Raw genomic sequence first — 24,851 nt, forward strand, 5'->3', positions numbered from 1 at the left:
CTGGCCTTTTTCCTTGATTATGTGCTTTTTTGCATGGTAAAAATTCAAACCATTTTTATGGTCTGTCTTCACTTTTAGGTCCTACGTTGCCTCGACAGAATTCACAGCTTCCCTCTCAAGTGCAAAATGGTCCATCACAAGAAGAATTGGAAATCCAGAGAAGGTACGGTATTAAAAGTGAACAGATGTTAAATTCAAGAAAGTGATACCTTCTAAAGATGAGAAATTAAATGTCAAGGACTTAGAATTACTCTCTTGCATTAGGGCAGCATTTGTATGCGTGTGGTTTTCCTTAGTGCAGCTCGGCCATGTAAAAACTTTGATTGTAGCTGATCCCTTGTTCCTGCTCTCCACCCATTCAAACAATGCAACTGCTATTGGCCTGTCAGGAAAGAGCTGAAGATCAGAGGGGAAGCCTTGGGAGGTTTCACTGCTGTCATTTCCAACCAGACTAATTAATTTTGCAGTGACTGTTGTGTCTTCAGTTTTTGACACACGCTTGTAAGGAAGAAAGCAACAAGCAAAGAAGGAAGTTTTAACCTTTAGAAGCAGAGAATTGAATCATCACAAATGACAGCTTTTCTTCCTGAACGTGGATGCAGTAGATCAGAACATTCTATTGGAAATCTTGTTTGCCTTCATCTGTATTACTTAGCAAAGAAACCTTCCTTTTCTACTTCTAGTGTATAAATTTATGTTGCCTTTAGTTGTTTAAGTTTCAGCTGTAGCAGTGCTGGTTGTATCTGTGCTGCCTTCAGCGAGTAGTCTGTGTTCCCCTGACCAGCTGGCACTTCTCCAAGCTAAGCTGTTCCCTGCAATGTGAAGCCACTGTACCCTGTCCTATGCCCTGTGGGATATTTTTCAGACCCAAAGCATTTTTAACATACAGATTCTTTCTGTTCCTTTTAAAAATTGCTATGTATCAATGATGTGCCCAAGTTCTAGGAAACTCTGTAGTTGCCAGGTTCCCTCATTTGTTTTGTGGCAGTATGGGTTAATGCTGTAGATTTGGTGTGTGGGATATGGGTATATGAAATGGCAAAGTCTTGTAGGACAGTGCTGTCAGACTGGTTAAAGGAAAACAGCAAGACCTTGGGCTGTGTCAAGCATACTGCCTGTGATGCAATCCTGGATTGTTTTACCATCAAAATACTCCCAGGAGATTAGCTGTTCCCTTCCTGAAGGGATGCTGGGAGACATTTAGGTCACATGCAGTACAGATGCAGGGAACAAGATCCTTGAATAAATGGGAGGTGGTCCAGACTGATGGTGTAAAAGCACCTAATAGCTTTCTGTGGTAACTGGAAAAATGCTTAAACATGTTTGGGTCTAATTGGCACTGAAGTTTTTTCTGTGTTGCTATTTGGCACTTAGTTTGTTTATGAAAAGGTGAGCAGAACCAGACTGCTAATTTGGGAATAATTCATATTACGGGTTTGATAAACTAGTAACTGAAACATATTGAACAAAGTTTTGACATCAAAATTGGTCATAGTTGTCTGTCTTTTTTCTGCGGTATGTTCTTATTCTGAGCTGGGATCACTTTATCTGAAAGTTACCTTGTTTAAAAACAAATAGCAAGAAGCTCATTACAAATTCGTCTGTTTGATGTACTTATGTACAAGTTTGCTGTCATAGTAAAGGTCTTTTATGTCACTTCTTTTGACAGACTTTTAAAAAGCTTTTTTTCTTTAGATATTTTTTTCTGTTCTATATTAGTGGCTTTTAGTATTTTTATTTCTTGTCTGTTCCTTTAGAAGGCTGTATTAACTGAAATTTCTAATGCTGAAATATTTTTCAGAGTAGCATTGTAGATAGGCATCCCTTCAGGAAAAAGTGCTGCCCTATATTAAGAGCTCTGCAAGTCTCTTGAAATTTTTTGTATATAAAGGACATATTATCAGATGGCATTCTTATGGCTTCATTTCTCATTTGATCAGCGTGCTCTAATTGTTTTCATCTACTGTAATGTCCTCTTTGAAGTCTGGTCCTGGTTTTCATTTGTTTTTTCCCTAAAAGAGAATGGAGCTCTGGAGTGTTTACTCATGCTGCCAGCCAGATTGTCTGTGGAAAGACTATTGGCGTTGTGTCATTAAGCTTTAGAAGAACATGTAATTTTGTTAAAACATTTCACAAGTGCTTCTTCAGTCTTGTTACTGCTGTAACTACATGGTTTTAATGAAGGTCAATTAACTCTAAGCTCGAACTTGTCTTCTGTACTAACTGTCTTTCAGCTTTCAGACTGTAAGAACTTACTCCCATAATGTAGAGAGTAGTAAATAGTTGGGAAAAAAAGGTTTAGGCATGTACTACTTGTGACATATCTATGAGTGACATTTCCAATCTCAGTAAAGGGTAAAGGCAGTGTGGGCAGAATTGAATCCTGTGGGGAGCACTAAAGCTACAGGGAATGTAAGAAATGGGAATAAATGTTACTGCGTAGGAAGGAACATGGGGTTTGTGACGGATCAAGAGAAAGGCAGGCTTTGCTAAGTCTATGGCTTGTGAAATATGTATCTGTTGGATGGGGGTTTTCTTTAAAATGTGGCTTGATAATAGTTGTCTTTAAGTGCTGTTCTCATATCCCTGCCCTTAGGTGTACCTGGATTTAGTAGTGTTTAACTGACTACCATGTTGAGTGCAGGAAAATATTTTTTGAAATTATTCTAAGCTGGAGGAAAACATCTGCTTGCGTGAAAATTAAAGTTGGAAAAAGGACCCTGTGGAGGTCTAGTCCAACCCTCTGCTCAAAGCAGGACTAATTTCAAAGTTAAATTATGTGGCTTTTAGCTTCAGGGTTTTCCTAGGCAGAAATAGAAACATTTCTTCAGAAGTATTTTGCCAAAGGACTGACCAGTGAAGAGTGGCATAATGAAGAGAGCTCTTCAACAGATCTGATGGTTTTTTTCCTTTGCTTTTGTAACCAGTGTTCAAGAATCTTGGGGAAATTGGGAACTGAATTAGATCATTCCCAGCAAAAGTGTATTATTTTGCTTCAAAGAATCTTTTCTATTTTAGAAAGGATTTAGATGCCTTACATTTTAAGTAGAAGTGCTAAAGTAGTAATATTACTTTGCTTATTTTGCTGCAGAACTTCTTACTTGGATGCTTGTATTGCTTACTGTGCAGTGAGACAATTCTAAAGCTACAAGGACCAGATGTACGATCGAAAACACCAAGGGTTTTATGAAGCCAAGATTACACATGAGGTGTAATAAAATAATTTTATCTGGTGAATTGTAACCTTTGTTACTCTCTTTTAAGAAACCTTAACACATGACTTATGCTTTCCCTTTCAGGGAGTACTTGAAGTTAACTGTAATTTTCCTTAACTTGCACTCACTCAACTACAGTAATAACAAGCTTTAAAACACTCCAGCTTCTATTTTTAATCCTCAGAACTGAAGGGATATTTTGTTATATGGGTTGTTTTACATTTTGTCAGCCTGGTAGTCAGGCAGTGTTTATGAATTCCACCGATTGATAATGAGCCAAGTTGAGTTGACATATGTATTTGTTAATAACTTCAGAGTTACTTAATGTCAAACACCATTTTAAAATATAAGATTAGTTCATGGCATGCTTGTGTGTGCTACTCGTGCATGTAAATTTACCTTCTCTTCAGACATGGTAAATATATTGTCAGGAATATGAGTCATTGGGTTGGTATCTAATATGACACTTGGGAATTTAATGAGTTAATGTTTATAAATAACTTCAAAATCATCACCGCTTCATAAATAAAGAGACCAAGAACACCAGAAACAGAGGAACTGTATAGATAGTAAGGAATAATGAAGGTATACAAGCCTCCTGTCGTCCTTCAGGGACGTAATGGACCAAAACTTGACCGAATTCTTTCGTAAGTACTCAGAAATGTTAGAAGCTTGCAAAGCGCAACAGCAGAATATTGGGGGGGAGGTTATAATCGTTAAATACTTCAGATTTGCTTACAGTTTTAGTTTGTTTTGTGGATTGGGTCTACCATGTTAAAGAAAAGTTGGTGTGTGACTGCTAGAAAATAGTGTTGATATGGTGTGGTGTTTTCATAACATCTTGTGAAAGGCTTCTTAGTTTTAGATAGTGCAAGTTCAGAGGCTGTCAAGGGTAGCAATTTCTTATTTACCAATAGACTCAAAGGAAAGATATTTATTTTACAGATTTAAAATGTTTTTTCTGAGACTTTGCTAATTTTAATTTTTTAACTATGGTAAAAGAATTCTCCCCCTCCTTGTAATTTAGTAATTATTACATAGGTAATTTCTGAGCTGTTTTGAAAACATGGACATGGTGAAAGAAAAAACCTGCATCCCACGATTCAGTGGTAATATAGCTATAGTAATTTGAAGAATGAAAGCTTGCCCATCACTTTCTGTCCCTGATAGCCTGGTTTCTACTGATTTTCCACAGCCTGTAGTGGCCAGATGTAGTGTTTCCAGTTTTCCTTTGCTTTTGAAATTGTACCATTTATCCAACAGCTTATTTCAGGAAGTAGGATTCCTTTAAAAGGCGTACAGATTGATTAGATTATAACTGACCAGTCAGTTCTAATCTGAAATACGCATATGAATAGATATAGTAGTTGGATTTTTGGTTCAGGATTTTCAGAGTGGTCAGTAGAATACAATCATATGATTGTATTGTGTGCTGTGCGTGTTACAAAATCTGCATGAAGTTTGCACCCCAGAGACATGGTTTACATGGAATTGTGTACTAGGACGAGAGACAAAAGGAGACCAAAGCAAGACCCATCAACTGGTTTTGTTTGTCATCATAAAAGGTTATTTTTTTTTTTCCTTGCCCTCAAAAGTTTCTTGAGAACAGGGCTGAGTTTTGGTATAATAATGACTATTTTCCTTTCTTTTTTTTTTTTTTTAAGATGTGTCATTTTCTTTCCATTCGTAGTAAGGTTTTCCTTAGTTTTGTCAAGTCTAGTTTTCAGAGACTTAAAAGGCTTTTGAGGAGAGGTGTAATAGTCTGTCTGGTTACAGCACTGCATAACTATACATGCTGGGTAACATTAGTCTGTTTAGCAGGCTGAGAAGAGCACTCTTCCATTAAGCAGTCTTTTGACTCCATTGACAAAGTTGCTATGAAATCTTACCCTTTTTGAAAAATTTTCAGTTCTATGGTTTTTTTTTTCTATTTAATGCGAAATGTGTAATTTGGGTTAGAAACTGGTCTATATTTTTCCAGATTTTTAGTTATTGTGGTTCCCTTTTATGAAATTGTGTTCCAGATGTACTCACTGGAGTATACCACTGAGAGGGAGTTGCCAATAAAAGTAGATTTTTCTACTACTGAGATTCTTATTTGTTTTTCTAAAATTGTATGTACACAGGTGTCTTCCTGCAGTCTGGCTTCTGCCAGGAAAGTTCAAGTGTTCTGTTAGTTTAGATGATATATTGAAAAAATCAAGGTGGGGGAAACTGGACTTAATGAGCTTTGATCCAAGAGTATTAATAGATCCCTTTGTGTATTAAAATTCCTGTATCTAATAAAAGGTTGTTGTATCTCTATGTCTTTATAGTGGTGGCTGGCTACTAGTTTTTGCTTGGCTGATAAAAGCTAGTTCTTAGTACTTGCAGCTAATGCATTTTGAGCTTATAGCATAAAAGCTTCTTGTTAAACCTTAAATCCCTTTAGATCAAGGAAATAAAAGCCTGTTAGTTTGACTTTGGTCCCAGATATGACATAGGATACTAAACTGGACACAGATAACATTTTCTTTTGCAAAAGCAGAAAGGCTGTTCCTGGGCTTTAGTAAGGCATTTAACAGATACCAAGAGGGAATTTCTTAGGTAATGTGGAAGAGAAAAGGATTGCTGTGGACGTGTGTGGAGCATAAAAACAGGCATCAGTGGGACCAGGAATAATCAAATTTGTTCTGATGTTTTGGTGAACAAAGCAAGTCCTTGATGCTGATGCGAAAGAGAGCAGGAGTTGGATGATCAAAATGGAATGAGAAATAGTTCATAGTAGGTGTTCTGGTTTTGGAGGGGGAAACCACCAATCTGTAGACCCTACCAGTGTATGGAGAAAATCAAATTGACAGTGGAAGTGTTACATGCAATGGTGATTAATCAGGAAAAAGTTGCCTGAACACTGGAAGTAGCTATAATGACCTAGTTTTTGCTTAGTGTTTCAAAATCATGATACATATAGTCAGTCAAATGCCTTTATAATTTTGCATTAAATTGTGTAAAGTGTTCTTTGATACAAATTAAAAACAAAACAGAATCAAAAAAATCCCAGACCCAAAACCCGCATAATTTGAAACAGTCTCACCTCTCACTGCTGTTTAAAGAACCGAAGGCCCACACCACTGTTCAGACTGGCAGTAATTATCAGTTTCAGAGCATATACATAAACTCATTTCACAAACCCTGGCCTTCAACAGTCAGACTATGCAGATCTTCTAAGTTTCTGTTTCTTGCTCATTGTATCAAGGTGACTAGATCTTGTCTGAGTTTCTCTTACATGATGTGCATTATGCTCAGGTAGAAGCTGTAGGGGCTGTCTAGCACTTGAAAAAAAAATAAAGCTAACTTGGTAAGAGTTTTAGAGCATATAGCAAGAGTTCAGTTTGTAAAGTGAAGTTTGTGCAACTGAGATTGCTTAGGAAGATGTAAAGAGGTGAAATATTGATCACTTCTGCTGAGGTTATGTTATTGGTGCATCAGTGTACTTTTTATTCATGAAGATTCTCAGCCTCTGTGGACTCTGCCTGTGTTTGATGTCCACACATATTGTATATTTCCAAGATTTAGGCTATATTTTCTCTCTGTAAATAAATTACGAAGTTCAGGGGGTGGTGTGTGTTCATTCCATGGTACATAACGTGTAGGCCTTAAGATACATATTCAGAAGGTTTGCGTGACCATACAGGAGAGTGAGCTGTGTGGTAAATGCTGAACTTTGGAGTGATGAATAAATATTTAATATTAACGATGGAAGGGCAAATTTAATGTTAGGACTCTGTTTTTATTATTCAGATAAGTTCCTACAAATTTGAAGGGCCATAACAGACACACTTTTCCTTTCCTGAACTTGTGCAGAAGATGATCAGGGGATTAAACCATTAAAAATCAAACTAGCAGCTAGATTCAAAATAACATGTTAAAATGCCTTTTCTTTGGTTTTTATTTTTTTCCCCTATAAATGCTTTTAACAGTGATAAAGTAGCTTGGCTCTATCTACTTAAATTGATGTCCAGGGTGCATAGGGTGCTGTGCAATAACAAGGTAGCTGCTCTTCTGCAGAGAACAAAGTGCTTCAGATGGAGCTGAGGTCACCCTGCATCTGGTGCTGGTGCCTCGAGCTCAGCCACGCATTGTGTAGCCTGTTTGCAGCCAGCTGCTCTGTTTGTGGCAGTGACTCAGTGGTGGGAGGAGGAGAGCCATCATGTGAGATGTATTCTAGCAAGTAGTGACTGTTGGATTAGATAATGCTATCTGTGCCCACATGCTGGGGCTTCCAGCATTTTAGAATAAAACTCAAAACGTTACTGTCTTGTTTATTGCTCCATAGACTGAGGCGAGGTTAGAGGAGCTGGTGTAAGAGCTTGGAGCAGCCTTGAAAGCCTGGATATACTGAGACTCCAGTTTGAACAACTCAATTGGTTTGGATTGATTAATCCAGGTTTAATTATAGCTGTGGTTGTACACTTTAACATAGTAGTTATTCCTAGATTCCTTGTTTGTGTTGGGTTATAAAACTTGAAAATAAACATAGTGAAGCACAGAATGAAAGATGTATACACTGCTGAATGCTTTCATATAATCACATTTGGTTTCTTATACAGAATGCAACGTTTTAAGCTAGCAGTAGTGTTGCCTTTTGAGTGTTATCCTTTTGTCTCTCTTCTGCCATACCATACTTGTTTGAGAATAAGTAAAAGCACAAGCAAGAAACTACTTTTTGAAAAAAAACAAAAACAAAACGACCATGTGGGTGGGTTTTTTAGCCTGAAAATCTCCCCTCAATTTTATGATTTTTTATTCCACGTTGTTTTTTTAAATTACTCAAATGATGGTTTTTGGTGTCCTCTTTTAATACAACAATCTTATTAGTGCTTTTTTCCTCCCCCATCCTTCTTATTGTTGTATCTTTAGGCAGACAAAACAGGGATAGTATTCTTATTGATCTTTCTGAGTGATTTGATGCCCTGCTTTGACATCAAGTTTTTCAGCCAAGAAAGAGTGGAATATGAAATTGGTGTGTACATAAATGATGACTAACAGCTGTCAAACACTATGTATTATCTGCCTGCAGCTGACCTCTTCACTCAATGCAGCAATTATTTCAATCAGGTCTGTTCCTCAAGATATTTTGTTTTCTGCAGGCTTTGTCTTGGATCTTTGTTTTCTACAGTGAGTTTTAAAATTAAATACTTCAAACCAGTTTCTGTTCATCTTGGAATGTCTATCAGCTCAGTGCCTGCTGAATTTGGATGTGATACAAAGATGCCTTTGTCTGTACTGTGCATGAAAATACCTCTGTTTTTAATGTATCTGGCTTTGTGGCAAGAAGCCTTCCAGGTTTGTGACTGAACTCTGTTATTGAGGTTGATATATGGGCTTCTCAGTGCAGTTTCCTATCATCTTTTTAGGAAAAAATTTAATGGTTTGATCTCACTTCCAAGAGCAAAGCAAGCTAGTGTTAGAATCCAGCAGATTTATGTGAATGTAAGGCAAAACTTTCACTTGAGGAAGCAAGGTGACCTGCCAGAGCAGGCAGCTATTTGCTTTTGCAAGCTGTTTCAGTTCTGGATTTGTTACTCATAGATTTTTTTTTTTCCTCTTGGTGCCTTTGTGACAGCAGCTCTGTTTCTTGACAAAATGAGAGTTGCTTAATTTTGGGGTGGACTTGCTCTGGTGGAAGGACAGTCTTTCCACAAACTGAGACACTTGCAGAAACTCTTCTGCAGACAACCAAGATACGGAGGCTTAGATGTGAAAAGTGTTGCAGAAAAGGACAGTTTCTCTCTGGCTATTAAGTCTGTTCTGACACAAAATATTGTTTTACCAGTTTCTTAATCTCTGTCAGTCATTTCATTTTCAGGAGCAGAAGTTAAAACAACCGCCTCTTCCCTTCTCCCTCAGCAGTATAGATCAAAAGATAATGGATAGTATTAATTTGAGAGAGCTTCCTGGTTGCCCATCACAACACACTGGGTTTTGAATGTACTGGTGCTACGTGCTAAAGGCATAATAGAGAGTGATCTTGATGTGCGTGTGTATTTGGCTCATTTCGTAGATCAAGAGCTGAGACAGCAGCACTTCTTAATTGTTATACCCTTTTATGATCTGACTCACAGCAAGCAGGAAGGCTTTCTGTGTACTCAAATAAGGAAATTAACTGCAATTGTGTTTTGCAGTTGTCACACAGGAGAAATTCTAAACCCTTTCACCATCACAGAGCGCCCGTTTCTTCAGCATAGATGCAAGTGTGTGCTTCATTCTGCTCACTGCATTTTTCTTCATGTGTTATTTCAATAATGTAGTTGTGCTCCTGATGCTTGTCTGCCCAAAGAACTGCAGGATTCATGCTGATATTAAGTCACAAGTTAGTATAGTAAATATGATTCTTTCTTCATCCTCTGCCAGTACCTCCCAGTATCTCCATAACTGGACAAAAGTATAAGAGCAAGAGGGGAAATAATTGTAAAAACTGATGCAGTATTAAAGTAATCTAATATAAAAATAGCACAAAAAACCACCCCAAACCAAAACAAAAAACCCACAAACAAACAAAAAACCAACCCAAAATCCAAAACCTCCACCAAAACACCCCAAAGTGAGGTTTCCCAAGATGCTTTTGACACAAAACTAATTAGGAACCATAAAGTTCCATGAGTAGGATCTGTGATAAAGCTAGCAGCTACTCTGAATTTCTGAAGTTGACTCTCTGAATCTAAACATGTGTAACAGTACCTTGTGTGTGACTGACATGCTCTACAGTTTTGTAAATTAACTCTTAGATTTAGTAATCCACACTTCCAAAATGGTTAGAATCACATTTCCTTTGCATAATGAGCGTTTCATTATCAGACAACTTTCTAGAGCACTTTTAGTACCTCTTCATCTTTTTCAAAAGTTGTCCTGGTGGCCAGATACTGTGCATTCTAAGGCTGAAGGATTTTCATATGTTGCTTTCACAGTGTTCTTGAACTACCAGTCTTGACATTCAGACATACTTTAATTGATGTGTGATGACTCTTTGTAATCTAATGATGCTTTTGCCTAATATAATTTTGATCTCTGACAAAATTTTAAAATAAAATTATACTATCTAATGCTAACTAAACAAAACCAAGGGGGATTTAATGCAAGTAGGTTTTTTGTTTTAAATAATCAAATGAGTTTTTAATCTTTTTTAAGCAACAACTGTAACAGTTGTTAAGCTTAGTTTGTAGTTTACAAAATTCTTCCTTGCTCATTAAGTTGTGTTAAAGCAGCTTAATTGCATTACTGGCACACTGACGTTCTGACCTGTGAACCTTTTGGTTTGCTGTTCAAAAGGTTTGTTGAAATTTCTAAAATTACAGTAAAAATGTAGTGGGTTGTGAGGTGGGGAAGGGTGCAGGGGGCTTTGTTTGTTTGTTTGTTGTTTTGGTTTTGTGCGGTCGAGTTTTTTTATTTTTCTTGTTGACAAAGGGATGGTTCAGCAGTGTATAATGAGAAAAAATGCTCAGTGATGCTGTATTTGATCTCATATCTTGCTGCATGGGAATTTTATATGTTTGCAAGGTATTTTGCTGCCCTCTCTTGGTAGAGCATTTGTATTGTAAACAAAATGCTCACCTTGTTCGTAATTTTTATTTGTACATTTCAAAAACTGATTTTATACCTTTTATTTCCTGTAAAAATGGAAAATGATGATTCTTTTACTAAAAAATGAAATGTTAAATTCTGAGTCACTCAATATTTATTAAATAATCAGTATTATTTTATTCGAGTCCTGCATGGATGAAAGTGCTTATCTCATTGCCTTTCATCTGTATCTCTTTAGATAGCCAATACAATTTGATCATGTTGATTGCTGATTGAAATGTATTTTGCCTCAGATTAAGTTTAAACACTTAGGTGCATTTTGTTATGACACAAGGGTGTTGTGTGTCTCTATAGCTCTGTGAAGAGAAGAACCCCAGGAAAGCTTCGGGAATGTGTTAAGATGTATTAGGAGAATCAGTCAATCCCAAACACAGTTTGTTTTAGGCATAGCTACATCTTGAACTTTAGCTAAAATTGTTAAATTTAGCTAAAATAGCTAAAATTTAGCTAACTGCACACAGTTACATGCTATATAAAGACAGAGTATTCCTTTATATACGCTCTCATCACCAGTTCCTCTGTGTATATGGTACATAATATACACACGTGCACTTACCCTGTCACTAGTTAGAAAAGCATTAAGTAAAACCCTTCTGGGCCAGGGCAAACACCTGGAATACTTCCCTCTGCTGCTCTCCCATCTTCTGGGCATCCCTTGGTTCAACAGCTTCTTGTGCATGATGCCATTTTTTTTCTAAATGGCTTCCCATGGTTGTTGGTTTTATTCTGTGGGCTTTTTCCTATTCTTTAGTTGAATCACTCTGGCAAGGAGTTCCACAGCTTGTCTGCCTGATGTTCAGAGGAGCTCTTTTCTTTTGAGCTTTGCTGTTATTAGTTGCATCAAATCTTTCCTCTCAGCTGTTGTAACAGGATGTCCTCATCACTCAGGATTTTGCAGAGCTCCAGTTGTCTTTTCCGGAATGCAGAATTCCAACTTCTTTAATTATTTTTAAGTGGAAAGTGTTTGGTACATTTGATCACAGTGTTGCTGCTCTTTGAATCTTTTCAGTTCTGCTGTTCTCCCCCTTTTGATGTGGGAACAGAGATTCGGGGTTTGTGAAGCAAGATGGTGCTGTTTTCTGTACTGCTCTGTAATCCTTTCCTGATGTCTAGCATCTGGTTTATGTTTTTGAACAGAACACATCAATGAATGGATGTTGTCACAGACCTGTGTGTTGTAACCCTAATATCTCACTCCTGAATCAATAGTCAACTCAAAGTCCAGCGTTTTGTATATGAATTTAGCAGATTTCCCCCCTCTCTCCCCTGCTTCACTTCAGTTATATCTCAGTTGAGTTTTATTTGCCAGGTTAGTTGAAGTTGGAAGATCCATCAGTAGTTCTTCATAATCAACCATCATCCTTGCTATCCTAAATAACTTAATATTTTAAGCAGCTTAAAGAAGAGCACCTTGGTGTTTCTTTTCCAGATTGCTTATGAAAATATGAATAGCAGAGCTCTTCATATGGCTTTATTGCAGAACTGCCTTGGTGATGCTGGTCTTGTGTGAGGAGTGACCTATATTGAGGTTCTATTTCTGTAAAGAAATGAAGAACTTGAGCAAAAGAAATTTTTTGGCAGTTATTTGATGTGTTGTTAAAACCCAGTGAATTGATACCTTCTAGTATTATAAACTAAATGTAACATAAAATGATTATAACCCCAAATGCCGTATCTGCATTTTAGTTTTAGGATTTATAGGTAGAATATGCTCATTTCTGGCAAATAAATGAAAAAGAATGAAGACAATAAACCTGCTTTGGAGTCTGTCATTGTTGACTTCTGCTCTGAATAGCCTTTTAGCAACAAATGTATGCCCATCCACCTCTCCTTTAGGGAAAAAAAAGAGCTTAAGATGAGCAAGCTCAAGTTAGCTATGATGAAAACCCTGCTTTCCTTAAATAATAGATTTTATCTGAGGGGGAAAAGAGTATATAGGAAAACTAGTTTTGCACAGTACAGAGCAACCAAAAATGTAATGTAAAAAATACTTTAATATCTCTTTTGGAGCTTACATTTCTGTGGTTTATATTACATTCTCTTAATATTTTATAGAAATCCTCTACTGGTTCCAAATATGTATGGGTCAATCACCAGACTTTTTAGTGGACTTCAGAGGCTAAAAATCAAACATTTAACAAGCTGAATTGCAGTTCTGGTTTCATGGTGACTGCTCTTACAGCTTTGTTATATGGGAGAGCAGGGGCTGAGGGAAGGACTGGTTAAAGGAGCATAACTATTTTGCTGCTCCTGAGGATGGTGGGTAACAAGTTCAGTAGGGAAAAAGTCCTTTTGCTGTACATAACTCAAGTTTTATTGCTTGTAGCAGTTTCAATATTTGTAATTTATTTTTGTTTATAAAGGAAAAACACTGGTCTGAAAAATGGGTGGACTTCATAATAGTTCATGGGCTAGAGTTTCCAATTATGCCAATATTTTCTAGGCATGAAAAGGAGTGAAACAGGTGAAGTTCCCTTCATTTTCAGAATTCAGTTTGTATGACTCTACACATTGAGTATGGCATTGCCAGTGACCTGTCCATGAAAAGTGCCCAGTGGTGTAGTATGGAAAACATGTATTTAACAGCTTGAGGTGTCAAAATTCAGGTCTCCTTTTTGCTTCATAGTTAAAAGCTGGCTGTGCTTTGTATTTGTTGAGAAACTCTCTTCAGTTTGCATCTGAAGCATGGAAGAAAAAATGACTGTGTGATTTCTATACAAGATTTTATTTTTTTTTTTGGAAACAGGAATTCAAAGAGAACAACAACTTATAACATTTTCAGTGTTATGTCCTGACAGGAACATACTGGCCACAGCTGGGAGGAGGATGTGCCTGTTTTTTGGTTTAGCAGCGAGTTATCCCCAAGAGATGAAAAATCTTTAAAAATCAAAAAGGTGTATTTTAGCCAACTAGGAAGATTTATTTATCTTAAAAACAATCAAACAACCTAAAGAAAGTGCAAAACAAGTTGAGGAGAAAGAATCAAAAAGGTGGTATATAGCTTTTCCCACTATATTTTTGCAGGAAAGTCCTTTCAGCTCACCCAGAGGCTTTGGCAGAGACTTGCAAGATTCCTCCTTACCCTGAGGAAGTTCTTTATATTTCTTCTGCCTGGCTTATACTTGCCTTCCCCCTCTCTGCTTTCCTTTGCAAAGACTCCCATGAGCTGGAAAACCTGCCAGCTCCCTGCAGTGTTTCCTTGGCTGCTACACCCTGGATTTTCTTTGACCATGTCCAGTTTTCCCCTGCCTTCAGGGTGTTCTCATGTCGTTGCCAGTTAAATTGTATGTGTGCATAGTACTATGCAAGTGGAGACAGACATGTCTATGTTTTGATGCTTCTGTAAAATTTGGATAAATACTAGCTGACTAGTTAATCCAAAAAACTTAGTTTATGTGGGGGTGGGGTTTTTTTAAATGAGTATTTGTGTTATTACTGTTTCACTGTACTTTTTTATTCACTGCTTCGGGTATAAAATACCATGCAAAGAACAAAATGTAACTCCATATCCCAAACTGGGAAGATTGTATCAGTAAATTAGCAGCAGCAGCTTTCTATTCTTACTTCTTGAAAGCTGTTTCTCAGAATGTTCAATTAGTTAAGAGGAAATTGGATATGTGATTTTTTTTTTTTTTTACTGTAAACATAATAAAACTCTTATCCAGCTCAGAAAAATGACACATAGAATTAAGAATTTTATGTAGGTACAAATGCTGTGCTTTTGTTTTTGCTGGTGCAAAGATTGTTGGTTAGTTTCTCTTCTTGTCCTCTTAACAGTTGCTTCATATTTTTGGTTTTCACTTTGCAGCTTAGTCTTTTTCCTTTTTTTCACAATTGTAGACAGTTGCAAGAGCAACAGAGGCAGAAGGAGCTGGAACGGGAAAGGCTGGATCGTGAACGAATGGAACGGGAGAGGCTGGAGAGAGAGAGGCTAGAAAGGGAAAGACTTGAAAGAGAGCGCCTAGAGCAGGAGCAACTGGAGAGAGAACGGCAAGAAAGGGAACGGCAAGAGCGCCTAGAAAGGGAGAGACAAGAGAAGGAGAGGCAGGATCGAGAAAGACTTGAACGACTTGAACGGGAAAGGCAAGAAAGAGAACGACAAGAACAGTTGGAAAGGGAACAGTTGGAATGGGAAAGAGAGAGAAGAATTTCAAATGCTGGTAAGAATTTCAAAACCTGAGTGTGTTCAACTATCAGACTACTCTGTTATGTGTTTTGGTGATGGAGTGTGAGAGGAACAACAAAGGGCAGTGAGTACAGTTTTGTGACAACAGGCTTTTATTTGCTGGAATTCCTTTTTTTTTTATGGCAAGAAGTCCAAGAGCTTTGACTTTCCTGTCATAATTTTCCATTAACCCTGAAATAAATTTTTTTGCACTATTTGCTCACTCCATTGCCGTACTCTGATTGCTTGAAGAACTTGAAGCATATTGGACGCCCTCAACATTGGTTAAAAGTGTGACGAGTTAAACTTTCTAAATACCTTATCATTGCTTGCTCTATTCAACAAGATGTATTTGCAGTGCATAATTTGGGAAAAAAACCCTAAACATGCCAGGTTGACTGTGTTAACATAGAAGGTATGTACCCATATAAGGCAAAGTAATATTGGAGAAAAGCTTCTCAGTCTGAAGTCTGGCTTAATTTATCACTGTAGTAACATTTCGGTGAAATGTATTGTATGTGCTTGTAGATAAGATAATGCAGTGCCTGTGGAAATGTATCCAGTGATGACTGAAAGCTTTCTCATTTTGGTAATATAATGGAACATTAGTCAAGTGCTTGGTTGTTCTTTAGTAACAAACTCAATTTGCATAAGTCAGCTCATGGTAGAAGTCAAGGAATACTGTGTAAGAGCTAGTCATTTTAGAGCAGAGGATTTTATGGGTAGTTGTATTCCCAGCACTTTCAAGTTTACAATGGAGCTTTTTCTGGGGAATAGAAAGATGATACTTGCTGCCTAGGGTAGGAATTTTGTTAGTGGAGTTGAAACAAATGTTAAGATCACTACACTTGCTTGCAGTTTGCAACCAAATACGAAGATAAAAGCTCATAAAACACTGATTACTCAACCCTATATCTAATCCATCTCACAGATGGGATTTGAGAAAACTTTCTCTGGAACATACTTGTAAATTCAAATGTTGGCACAAAAATAGTTGGTAAGATTTAAAAGCACCTGTTGATAATACGTAAAACTTTCCTAACAGTATTTTCACTTGTGCCTAATCCTCTGGTACTAACTGTAGTCTACATTTATACATTTTGTTTGAATGCTGGTTTTGTTGCTTCATTAGCTCCCTTTTTCTCTTTCTCCTTTTTTATCCTGCCTTTGCTGCTGCTTTCCATCTTCTGTCCAGCTCCATCTTTCGACAACTCCCCGTATAGCACTTCACTTCCTGAATACTCCAGTTGCCAGCCTCCTTCAGCACCTCCTCCATCATATGCAAAAGCAGTCTCAGCACCAATGTCAGAGGCCACACCGGAGTACGCTGTAGTGACTTCTGCACCACCGACTTCCACTCCCCCTACACCGCCTCTAAGGCACTCTGCATCACGTTTTGCTACATCTTTAGGCTCAGCTTTCCACCCTGTTCTCCCCCATTATGCTACGGTTCCTCGTCCGCTGAACAAAAGTTCTCGGCCCCCTTCTCCTGTCAATGCCATGGCGACTTTGCCTCCAAATACAAAGCCTGTTGCCTGGTCCGCACCCAGTTTTGCCCCTCTCCCCCCGTCTCCTCCAGTAATGATAAGCAGTCCACCAGGCAAAGCTACTGGTCCGAGACCTGTCCTCCCAGTGTCAGCTTCTAATCCGGTGACCCAAATGTCCACGTCTCCCACGGCTCCTAACGGGCTTCCTGAAAACCTGGCTTATCCGGTTCCTTCACCTTCTACCTCAGGTCCAACGCCGCCTCCGCCACCTCCTCCCCCCCCACTGCCTTCCCTTCCGCCTCTGTCACTCTCTGGACCTCAAGCTTCTCCTTCTCCCAACTCCCCGAATGCCTCGACTCCCTCATCCAAGCCTAGTGTTCTCCCTTCTCCCTCTGCAGCTACCCCTGCCTCTGTTGAGAACTCTCTAAACTCTGTGCTGGGAGACTCCTCTGCTTCTGAGCCAGTCTTGCAGGCAGCCTCTCAGCCGATTGAACCTACGACCCAGCAGGGTAAGGCTTTCTGTTATTGCTACTAATGCGCTAAGCAGGAACGCACTCGAAACCAATTAGTGTCAAAGCCCCTAACTGCCCCCAGGCATTAATACAGTGCTTCCAAAGTTGCAGTGATCTTAATACCACAACGAAATACCGTTTGGAAAACTGGGGTAAGGGAAACTTGAAAGCTCCTGTGCACAAGAGCCGGCCTTCTGTGGCCTGTCATAGGCAAAAGTCCGATTTCTTAAGCTCTCACCTGTCTACATCTGAGCTTGTCAAATGTTTGCTTGGTAAATATTGCACTGTTAGTTTATTTGGAATGAGGTGTTAACAGGCAGCATCATTAGTTTCCTCACAGTAGCCAACACAGAAGAACACGCGTGCAGCCTTGGACCTCAAGTGAGGAATTATTCAAATTTAGAAAGTAGCATGTAACACCTACAGCATTTCCTTTTGGACAGTGATTGTATTTGGATACATGGCTGTATGTGCACACACATATATATATAGATAGGTCTTCTGTGGTATTCTGTCAGCGTAGCTAAAGCAGCTTTAGACATAAAGTTTGATTAAGCAGGTGACAGTCTTAATGGACGCTCCACCAATGTGACAGACGTACGTGTTTTACATGGGTCTAAATGTCTTTGTTAACCTGAATCCTGCTTTTATATTGATTTGGTAGATTTAGATCTTTGTACATAAATCTGCAGTAGCTGAGCTAAAGGGATGGGCAGAGGGGTTCCTGGGGGATAAGCAGCCTGTGGCTTAATCACACACAAGCCATGCAGAATAGATCCTCTTTATACCCTCTTGTCTTAAATGAAGATGTGAACTACTCTGGGATGGAGTGGAAATAGGGTGAACAGCCTCACTTCTAGTATGGAATAAAAGTGTGCACTTGGATGGTGAGTGATGCCTAGAGAGTTTAAAAGGCTTTTGAATTTATGCAGTAGTTAGTAGACTACAAAACCAGGCAGACTTGTATGTGAAATTCCTGCCCTTAGAGACTGCTTAAGATAGTTGTGCAGCATTTTTAGTACCTTATGGCAGTTTGGATAAGATGGGGAGGGATGTGCAGAGCTATTGTCTTAGTCACAATTTCTTAAATTCTTCTTATAATAATAACACAGTGATCATCAGAATATTACTTTTTCGAAATACATTTTGTATTGGATATCAATGTGAATTTAAAGCACTAAAAGAATGATACATAAAAAATAGAAGAGCTCGTTCTCATCAGCTTGAAATATGTCAGTCTTCTAACTCACCAGTTAGTGTTTGTATTAAATTATTAAAGTTGATTAGTGGAATGTTTTTTAGAAGAAAGATTTATATATAGCTTAGAAATTAGCATTGATACTCAAGCAGTTTAAGGGCTCAGATTGGGTGATGTGTTAAATGCTTTTTAGTACAATGAAAGGTCACTCTGTGTTTAGCACCATGTGAACACACAGTATTGTTCCTACATGGTACGATGCTCGTGCCTTACTTGACTTCTTGCCTGTTTCCTGGTGTAAAGTTCTTGGTTGCAGCACGGAACCTGACTGGAGGGGTTTCCTATCTAAATGTCTCTGAAACTGTCTGATCTCTCATACTATACTATGTAATGTTTTTAGTACATTGAATAAGAATGTTTGTCTCCTGCTGAAACTTGCAGTGCTTTCTTGCCTAGTATCTTACCAGTTTTGGTGTTTCATGCACTGAGCAAAAGAACCACCATTTCAATGGAAATAAGACATTTCTTTTCTAAGTCCTTAATGTATTCTGTTTGTTTTCTCTTTGATACTAGGTGGTGTCCAAGGACCACCAGCACCTCCTCCTCCACCTCCCCTACCCCCTGGCCCAGCTCAGTCTTCAGTAGCAGCCCCACCTCCTCCTGGCCCACCACCGCCTCCTCCACTTCCACCTTCAGGGCCTCCGCCACCACCACCACCGCCTCCTCCACTTCCTAGCCAAGTTCCTCCTGTTCCCCTTCCACCTCCTGCTCCTCCCCTCCCAGCCTCTGGATTTTCAGCGGGGTTCGTGTCCGAAGATAATCGCCCTTTAACTGGACTAGCAGCTGCACTTGCTGGAGCCAAACTTAGGAAAGTCTCGCGGGTAAATATAACTTCCGTTTCATTTTCCAGTTCCTGTCTCTAAATCCTGTCTTCCTGAACCGGTTGTAACTTTTGTTCAAGATCAATAGCAGTATCAAGGCTTTTTGGGTAGGCTTAATTAATTATTAATAAAGAATTACAAGGTGTGCTACCAGCCCATCACATTCTTTATGCAGTTGTGTGTTTTCTGTATGTGAACTCTGCTGATTTCATTAAGTCAGCTCTCATTCTGTTTGCACATCTGCTGTTATTTTGTGTACTATGAAGGGTGAAGACTCCTCCAGTTCAAGTGGAGGAGGAGGAGGAGGCTCTGCTTCATCTGCTTCATCTAAAACAGATGGTGGCCGTGGAAATGGACCACTTCCCTTGGGAGGCAGTGGGTTGATGGAAGAAATGAGCGCCCTGCTGGCCAGGAGGTAAGGAACTGTTTGTGCTGTGCTCCAGCTGCTTGGTCATCAGAGAGGTAGGATTTGGGGTGCCTGTTTGCAGCGGGCTGAGGATCAAATAAACATCGGCTTGCTCATGAGGTTGATAATGTTTCATGAATACCCATTTTTATTTGAGTGTAATCCAGTACTTCTGTACAAGTCTTTGTGCAGCAGTGGGAGAGGGGATACAGACTTGAAATTGCACAGTTGGGTTCGCCAGGAGTGTGTTGTCCTTGAAAGTATTTCGAAAGTACCTCTTTAAACACACTAATTTTCAAGTATCTATCAGGCTGTGTAGGTCTTTAGTTGCAGTAAGCAATGTTCTTTCATCTTAAAACCATGATGGTCTTGTTAACTTTTGTCTCTGTTATAGGAGAAGAATTGCTGAAAAGGGATCAACAGAACCAGAGCAGAAAGAAGATAAAACTGTGAGTTGAGAAATTTTATCTACTTCTCATTACTCATTAAAAAGATTGAGAGAGATTCAAATGGTGTACAAGAGCTTATTTATAATTTACTATGCATTTCAACACTCACACAACCACTATTTTGTAAAGTGCCTAGAACTTGCACGTTTTCTACATACATTTTAAATCTGTATAAAAAGTGAAATAACTATTTAAACAGTTGAGACTGACTCTTGTGAGTCTAACACTCCTCCCTCCTTTCTCCTTCTCTCCTCCATTTTAATCAGGAAGAATCAGAGTCTTCAACTTCTAAAGTTTCTTCAACAAGCACACCTGGTAAGTAGCACAGGTTTATGGACACTGAGGCTCTATAGTGCTACAATCTAGTGACAAATCATCTCAGCAGCTCTGCTGAATTTTGGAACCTGCTTCTTCTCCATAATTACAGCCTTGAATTTTGCTGTAGAATGGGTCCTGGTTCAGGTGACTGATAAAAAGAATATAAGTGAATAAGGAATAGAAGTGTATGGAGTTGAATTCTTTATCCCTGATTCCTCTGCTGAGGAGTCCTAGGAGCTAAGTGTGTCCAGATGAAAATAACTGGAAAACTTAATATTGAGATACAGCCAGTAGTCTAAAGAAGTTAGACTGCAAGGCAATAAATGATGTAACACAAATGAAGTTTTTACACCCCCCTCCCTTCTTTTTTCTCTCTCCTTAGAAGTTTGCTTCATTCTGTTAAACGCAGGGATGAATTTAGCCTTAGGGAAATTAATATAGGACCAAAAGAGGGAAATGAAAGCCAGTAGAAGTGGTTCCTTTAATTGGTTGTGATGATAAGAAACCTCATCAAACTTGTTAATGTTAGATGCATTCAGAATTTAACCATTTCCTTCCAGTGGAGAAATTTCACTTCATTTCTTGATGTGAGATGCTCTGGTAATGCTGTGCCTCATCGCTGGAATGTGTCTTTAAAATGTTCTAAGAGGAATGCTTAGCATCCCCTTGAGCAAGCTGCAGCCATAGCAGAAGTTACTCAGTTTTGCGGATATGGCTAAAATCCCACTAAAATAACTCCTATGGCAGGACAAACCCTGAAGACTGGTGTGTAAAAACAAGCTTCAGAGTTATTACCAGCACTGGCAACCTTTATTTGGCTGAGTCACAGGCTATGCTAGCAGACTTCTGCAATTCAGATACTCTTCTCAGTATCTTGCTGCATCCCAGAAAACTTTCTGGGCAACATGAGACTCTGAAAGGGCATGTCTGCCTCCCTGCTTGCCCAGCTTAGCAGATCTGAGCAATATGAAAGAAAGGGAACAAACTCCAAACCTGAAATATAGACTGGTCAGTAGCACATTGAAGTCCTGAGTTAAGTAATGATTGCAAGTAGTAATATCTCACACTACAGAAAGTTCCTTTAGTTTTGAGTCTATTATTTTGAAAGGGGAAAATGATATATTACAACTGTAGAAGTATCCTTTTGGGGACAAGACTTTGGAAAATAAATATCTTGTTGCTGAAAAGTTATTCTAGTTGTGTGAGGTTGTATCATACCTTCTGTAACTAAATTGAAATTGGCACTGAATTAATTTTATATAATTCATTAGCAGCTCAGGAAAACTCCTTTAGCTTAAAATCCTCTTCCTCGAGTATTTGAAGCTGTTTCCAGAATTCCATATTTCACAACTGAAAGCAATCAGATACATAAAGTATAGGCAGACCTTCTCCCAGTTGGATTAAGAATCAAATGGCATTTACAGTGTCTAGGACACAAGTGAGACTCTAAGATGCTCTCACAACATAACTGGTAGTATGACTGGAAACTACCAGATGAATACAAAAGATGGGTACAAAAGGAGGCAGTTTAGTATGAAAGAACTAATGCAATGTAGGAACAACAGCAAAAAAACCAACCTGCTGACTTAAGTTGCCAGATACTTGAAGTTTCCTCATATAAATTACACAAGGAATGGAAAAAGATAGCTTTTAATCTCCTCACTATGTTTTCCAGAACTAACAAGAAAGCCTTGGGAAAGGACAAATACAGTGAATGGAAGCAAGTCACCTGTTATCTCCAGGTACTCCCCTCAGCTATCTTTTCCTTATGTTTGCAGTTGCACATGCTGCTGAAGATGGTGGGCTAAAATAGCAAAGCTCACCTTAATAGTGTTAAAAGTAAAATGTATGGGTTTAAAATTACTGCTGTGAAACTGCTTTTTGGCAGTTCTAAGTAGGAATCAGGAGTCACTTTTGGAGAATGCTAGTAAGTGAAATTTTTGACAGTAAAATCAAAATTAAAACTCAAAAATATTCTTTAACAATTGCTAGTGTATAACTTGAATTACTAAGATGTATCTGTGCCTATAGCAATGTTTATTTTTTTCTCTTTATTTGAAGTCTGAAATTTCCTGCAAGGGAAAACCAAATTCAGTGCTGCAGTTCACACATTCAGTAGTAAATCTAGTGAATAGGTGTTCTCCCTTCTATCACTGTGCTAGCTTAAATGTCTAGAATACCATTCTATGACTATCTTGGTAAGATTTGATTCTGTGACAATTTTCAGTAGCTGTCTCATAGCAATCTAAGGAAGTCTGTCATTAAAAACTACATCCTTCACTGCGTTAACCAGTCTTTGGTGACTTGTCAGCTGGAACTTGAGTAGGTAGTGGGTGTTTCAGTAGGCATTTCAGTAAGTGAAATAGTTGCTTTAGGTATTTTTTTTGGAGGTATGTTTACCATTTACATTAAGCAGAAGGCTTGGGGTTCATTTAGAATTCCTGTATGTTGTGTGTACAGAGGTTAAAGGATTCGGAACTGTGATAATCTGACAGAATTACCTGAATTTCTTGAGAGAAAACAAAAGAACATGTTAAACTTTAGAATGCTATGTTTGAAATTACTTGAATTCTCCTTAGAAGTCTGGTCTGTTGGAAACAGCTATACAAGATTTGGTGATTATAGTATTAAAAACAGCTGTTCTTTAAGTGGCCTCACTTGTAGTTGAGTTTGCCAGTTCAGTTCTAAAATGCAACACTAAACATTCTCAGCCTGTATCAATATCCTTGTCTGTCCTTCTTAAGTAACTTAATCCCAGGAGCTCAAGGTGTCTGCAGCCTTGATTCTGGTTGCTTGCTTTGTTTTTTGTCAAAAAGCAGGTGACATTGGTGACGATGTTCTCTCTGCTACACTGTCAGTGTAACAAAATGCTGCATTGCCTTTAGCTTTGACTGTCCACTGCCTTCTTCCCTCTCACCCCCCAGTAGGTCTTACCTGCTTTAACCAAGGTCTCTTGAACTGATACCTCATTCTGCTTCAAGGTGTGGCATTGAGGGGGAACTTGTCACAGAAATATTTTGTGTAAGGAATCATAAAGAGCATTTTAGATTTCATATTGTTTAAAACAGTTGCTGACCTGTCCCTTTGGCTGTAGATACCCTATGGATAAGCAGTTGAAGAAAGTGAAGGGATTAATAAGTAGGGCAGCTGTCCACATCGTACTCTTTTGGGGAGTCTGGGATGTTCTTAAGTCTTGTTTCTACCTGCCCCTACAACAGCAGGTTCTTGTAAACTGTTTTATGCATCTAATTTCACTGATCTTTTTTCAACTGGTGAAATTCAGAGTTGCTGAGGTCTTTTTAAAAAATATTTTCTGACCTAGAGGAGTACAGGACTACAGAGGATTTTTGAGATTTCTCTTGAGATGCATTGAGACATTCTCTCCATCAAGCTTTTGTCTTCACTCACGCAGTGGAAAATGTTGATAGAATTCAAGTTGATATGGGCCTTCATTGGTGTATACTCTAAAAATACTTCTAAAATAAGAATTCTATGTTTATTGAACATCAGTATTATTTTCCAATGCTGTCACAACCTACTTGAAAGTGCCATAAGCGTATACTTTAAGATTGCTGGTACAGCTTTCTAGTCAGTGTTTACAAGTTGCTTTGCCAGGATGAGGAATGTTTCACAGACCAAGAAAGGAAAGGTGTCAGAAGAGGTCTCCCTTGAATATCCTTGCATTTTTCTTAATTCTCTACACTTGCTAAGTTTGTCTCAGCAAGCAGCTTGTTAAACTTTCTTTGAGTGAGTTAATAAAAGTGTGTTGCTATTTGAAACACTAGTACTGTGTTTGCCAAAAGGGGATATCTTTCACCTGGTAGGGCTTGAGAACCTGCTTCCAACCTCTACAGAGAGGATATGAGTCATCTACAGAGGTTAAGCAAAGTGTGCTTAAGAAACTGGCAAGTAAGCAAAATTTTCTCTTCAGAGCTTCCAAACAGGTTGACAATGAAGTTGTTGTTATTCAGAATGAATATTCTAAGCATTTTAAAATAAGCTAGTGTCCTGTTTAAAATCAGGCCTTTTTTTTGTAGCAAACCGAAAAGACTTAAGCTTTGTGCTTTTATTTCCTGAAACATTCAAATAGAACTCTTGGACCTACTGAAACTCCATGGTGTTTAAGGTGCTAAAACTGAACAAAATTAAGACCTATTATAGCTTGTTAAGGTAGTGTTTCTCCCCTTCGTAGACGGGAATCTCCGTGGAAAAATCTGCTTGCTTCTGAAAACAGGTTCTATGATTCATTAAACAGGTATCATCCTGTTGGGATTTGAGACTTTATAATAACCACTTTGACCAGTTCAGGGTTGGACTTTTTTTACATGGATTGGTAATCACCACACTCACCTTCTCTTTACATTTTGTTTGTCCAGTTGAGCCCATTTTTGCACTTGTTAAAAGCAGATGGTGTCAAAGGCAAATTGAGATGGCTGAAGAACCAGATATGAATGCATATTAAACACTGGTTTTCTGGCAGTCTCCACCTGCAAAGATGCCAATTCCTGTTGAATGCCAGGATTTAGTGAACCGTTTGTGGCATTTTGAGAGGCAGGTTTTCAAAACTGTAAAGTTTAGATACACAGGAATAGCAATTACT

At 38.5% G+C, this 24,851-nt stretch overlaps 1 protein-coding gene across 2 annotated transcripts in view; it reads left to right on the plus strand.

Annotated features, from left to right (window-relative positions):
* Positions 1–24,851, plus strand: part of ENAH (ENAH actin regulator) — a 47,449-nt gene that overhangs the window by 12,641 nt on the left and 9,957 nt on the right. The window contains exons 1-9 of one of the 2 annotated variants that reach the window (XM_018085029.2): positions 3,772–3,862; positions 14,676–14,995; positions 16,196–16,996; positions 18,771–19,078; positions 19,345–19,493; positions 19,879–19,933; positions 20,200–20,248; positions 21,927–21,993; positions 24,444–24,506. In XM_018085029.2, the coding sequence (XP_017940518.1) occupies positions 3,795–3,862; positions 14,676–14,995; positions 16,196–16,996; positions 18,771–19,078; positions 19,345–19,493; positions 19,879–19,933; positions 20,200–20,248; positions 21,927–21,993; positions 24,444–24,506 (1,880 nt within the window). In that variant the 5' untranslated portion in view covers positions 3,772–3,794. Of the gene's footprint in view, positions 1–78; positions 164–3,771; positions 3,863–14,675; positions 14,996–16,195; positions 16,997–18,770; positions 19,079–19,344; positions 19,494–19,878; positions 19,934–20,199; positions 20,249–21,926; positions 21,994–24,443; positions 24,507–24,851 lie in introns of those variants that run through there. The other variant, XM_018085030.2, reaches the window with a different exon arrangement.

The sequence above is a fragment of the Manacus vitellinus genome, unplaced genomic scaffold (assembly GCF_001715985.3).
Source record: "Manacus vitellinus isolate BGI_N305 unplaced genomic scaffold, ASM171598v3 scaffold_8_pilon, whole genome shotgun sequence".
NCBI classification, from domain to species: Eukaryota; Metazoa; Chordata; class Aves; order Passeriformes; family Pipridae; genus Manacus; species Manacus vitellinus.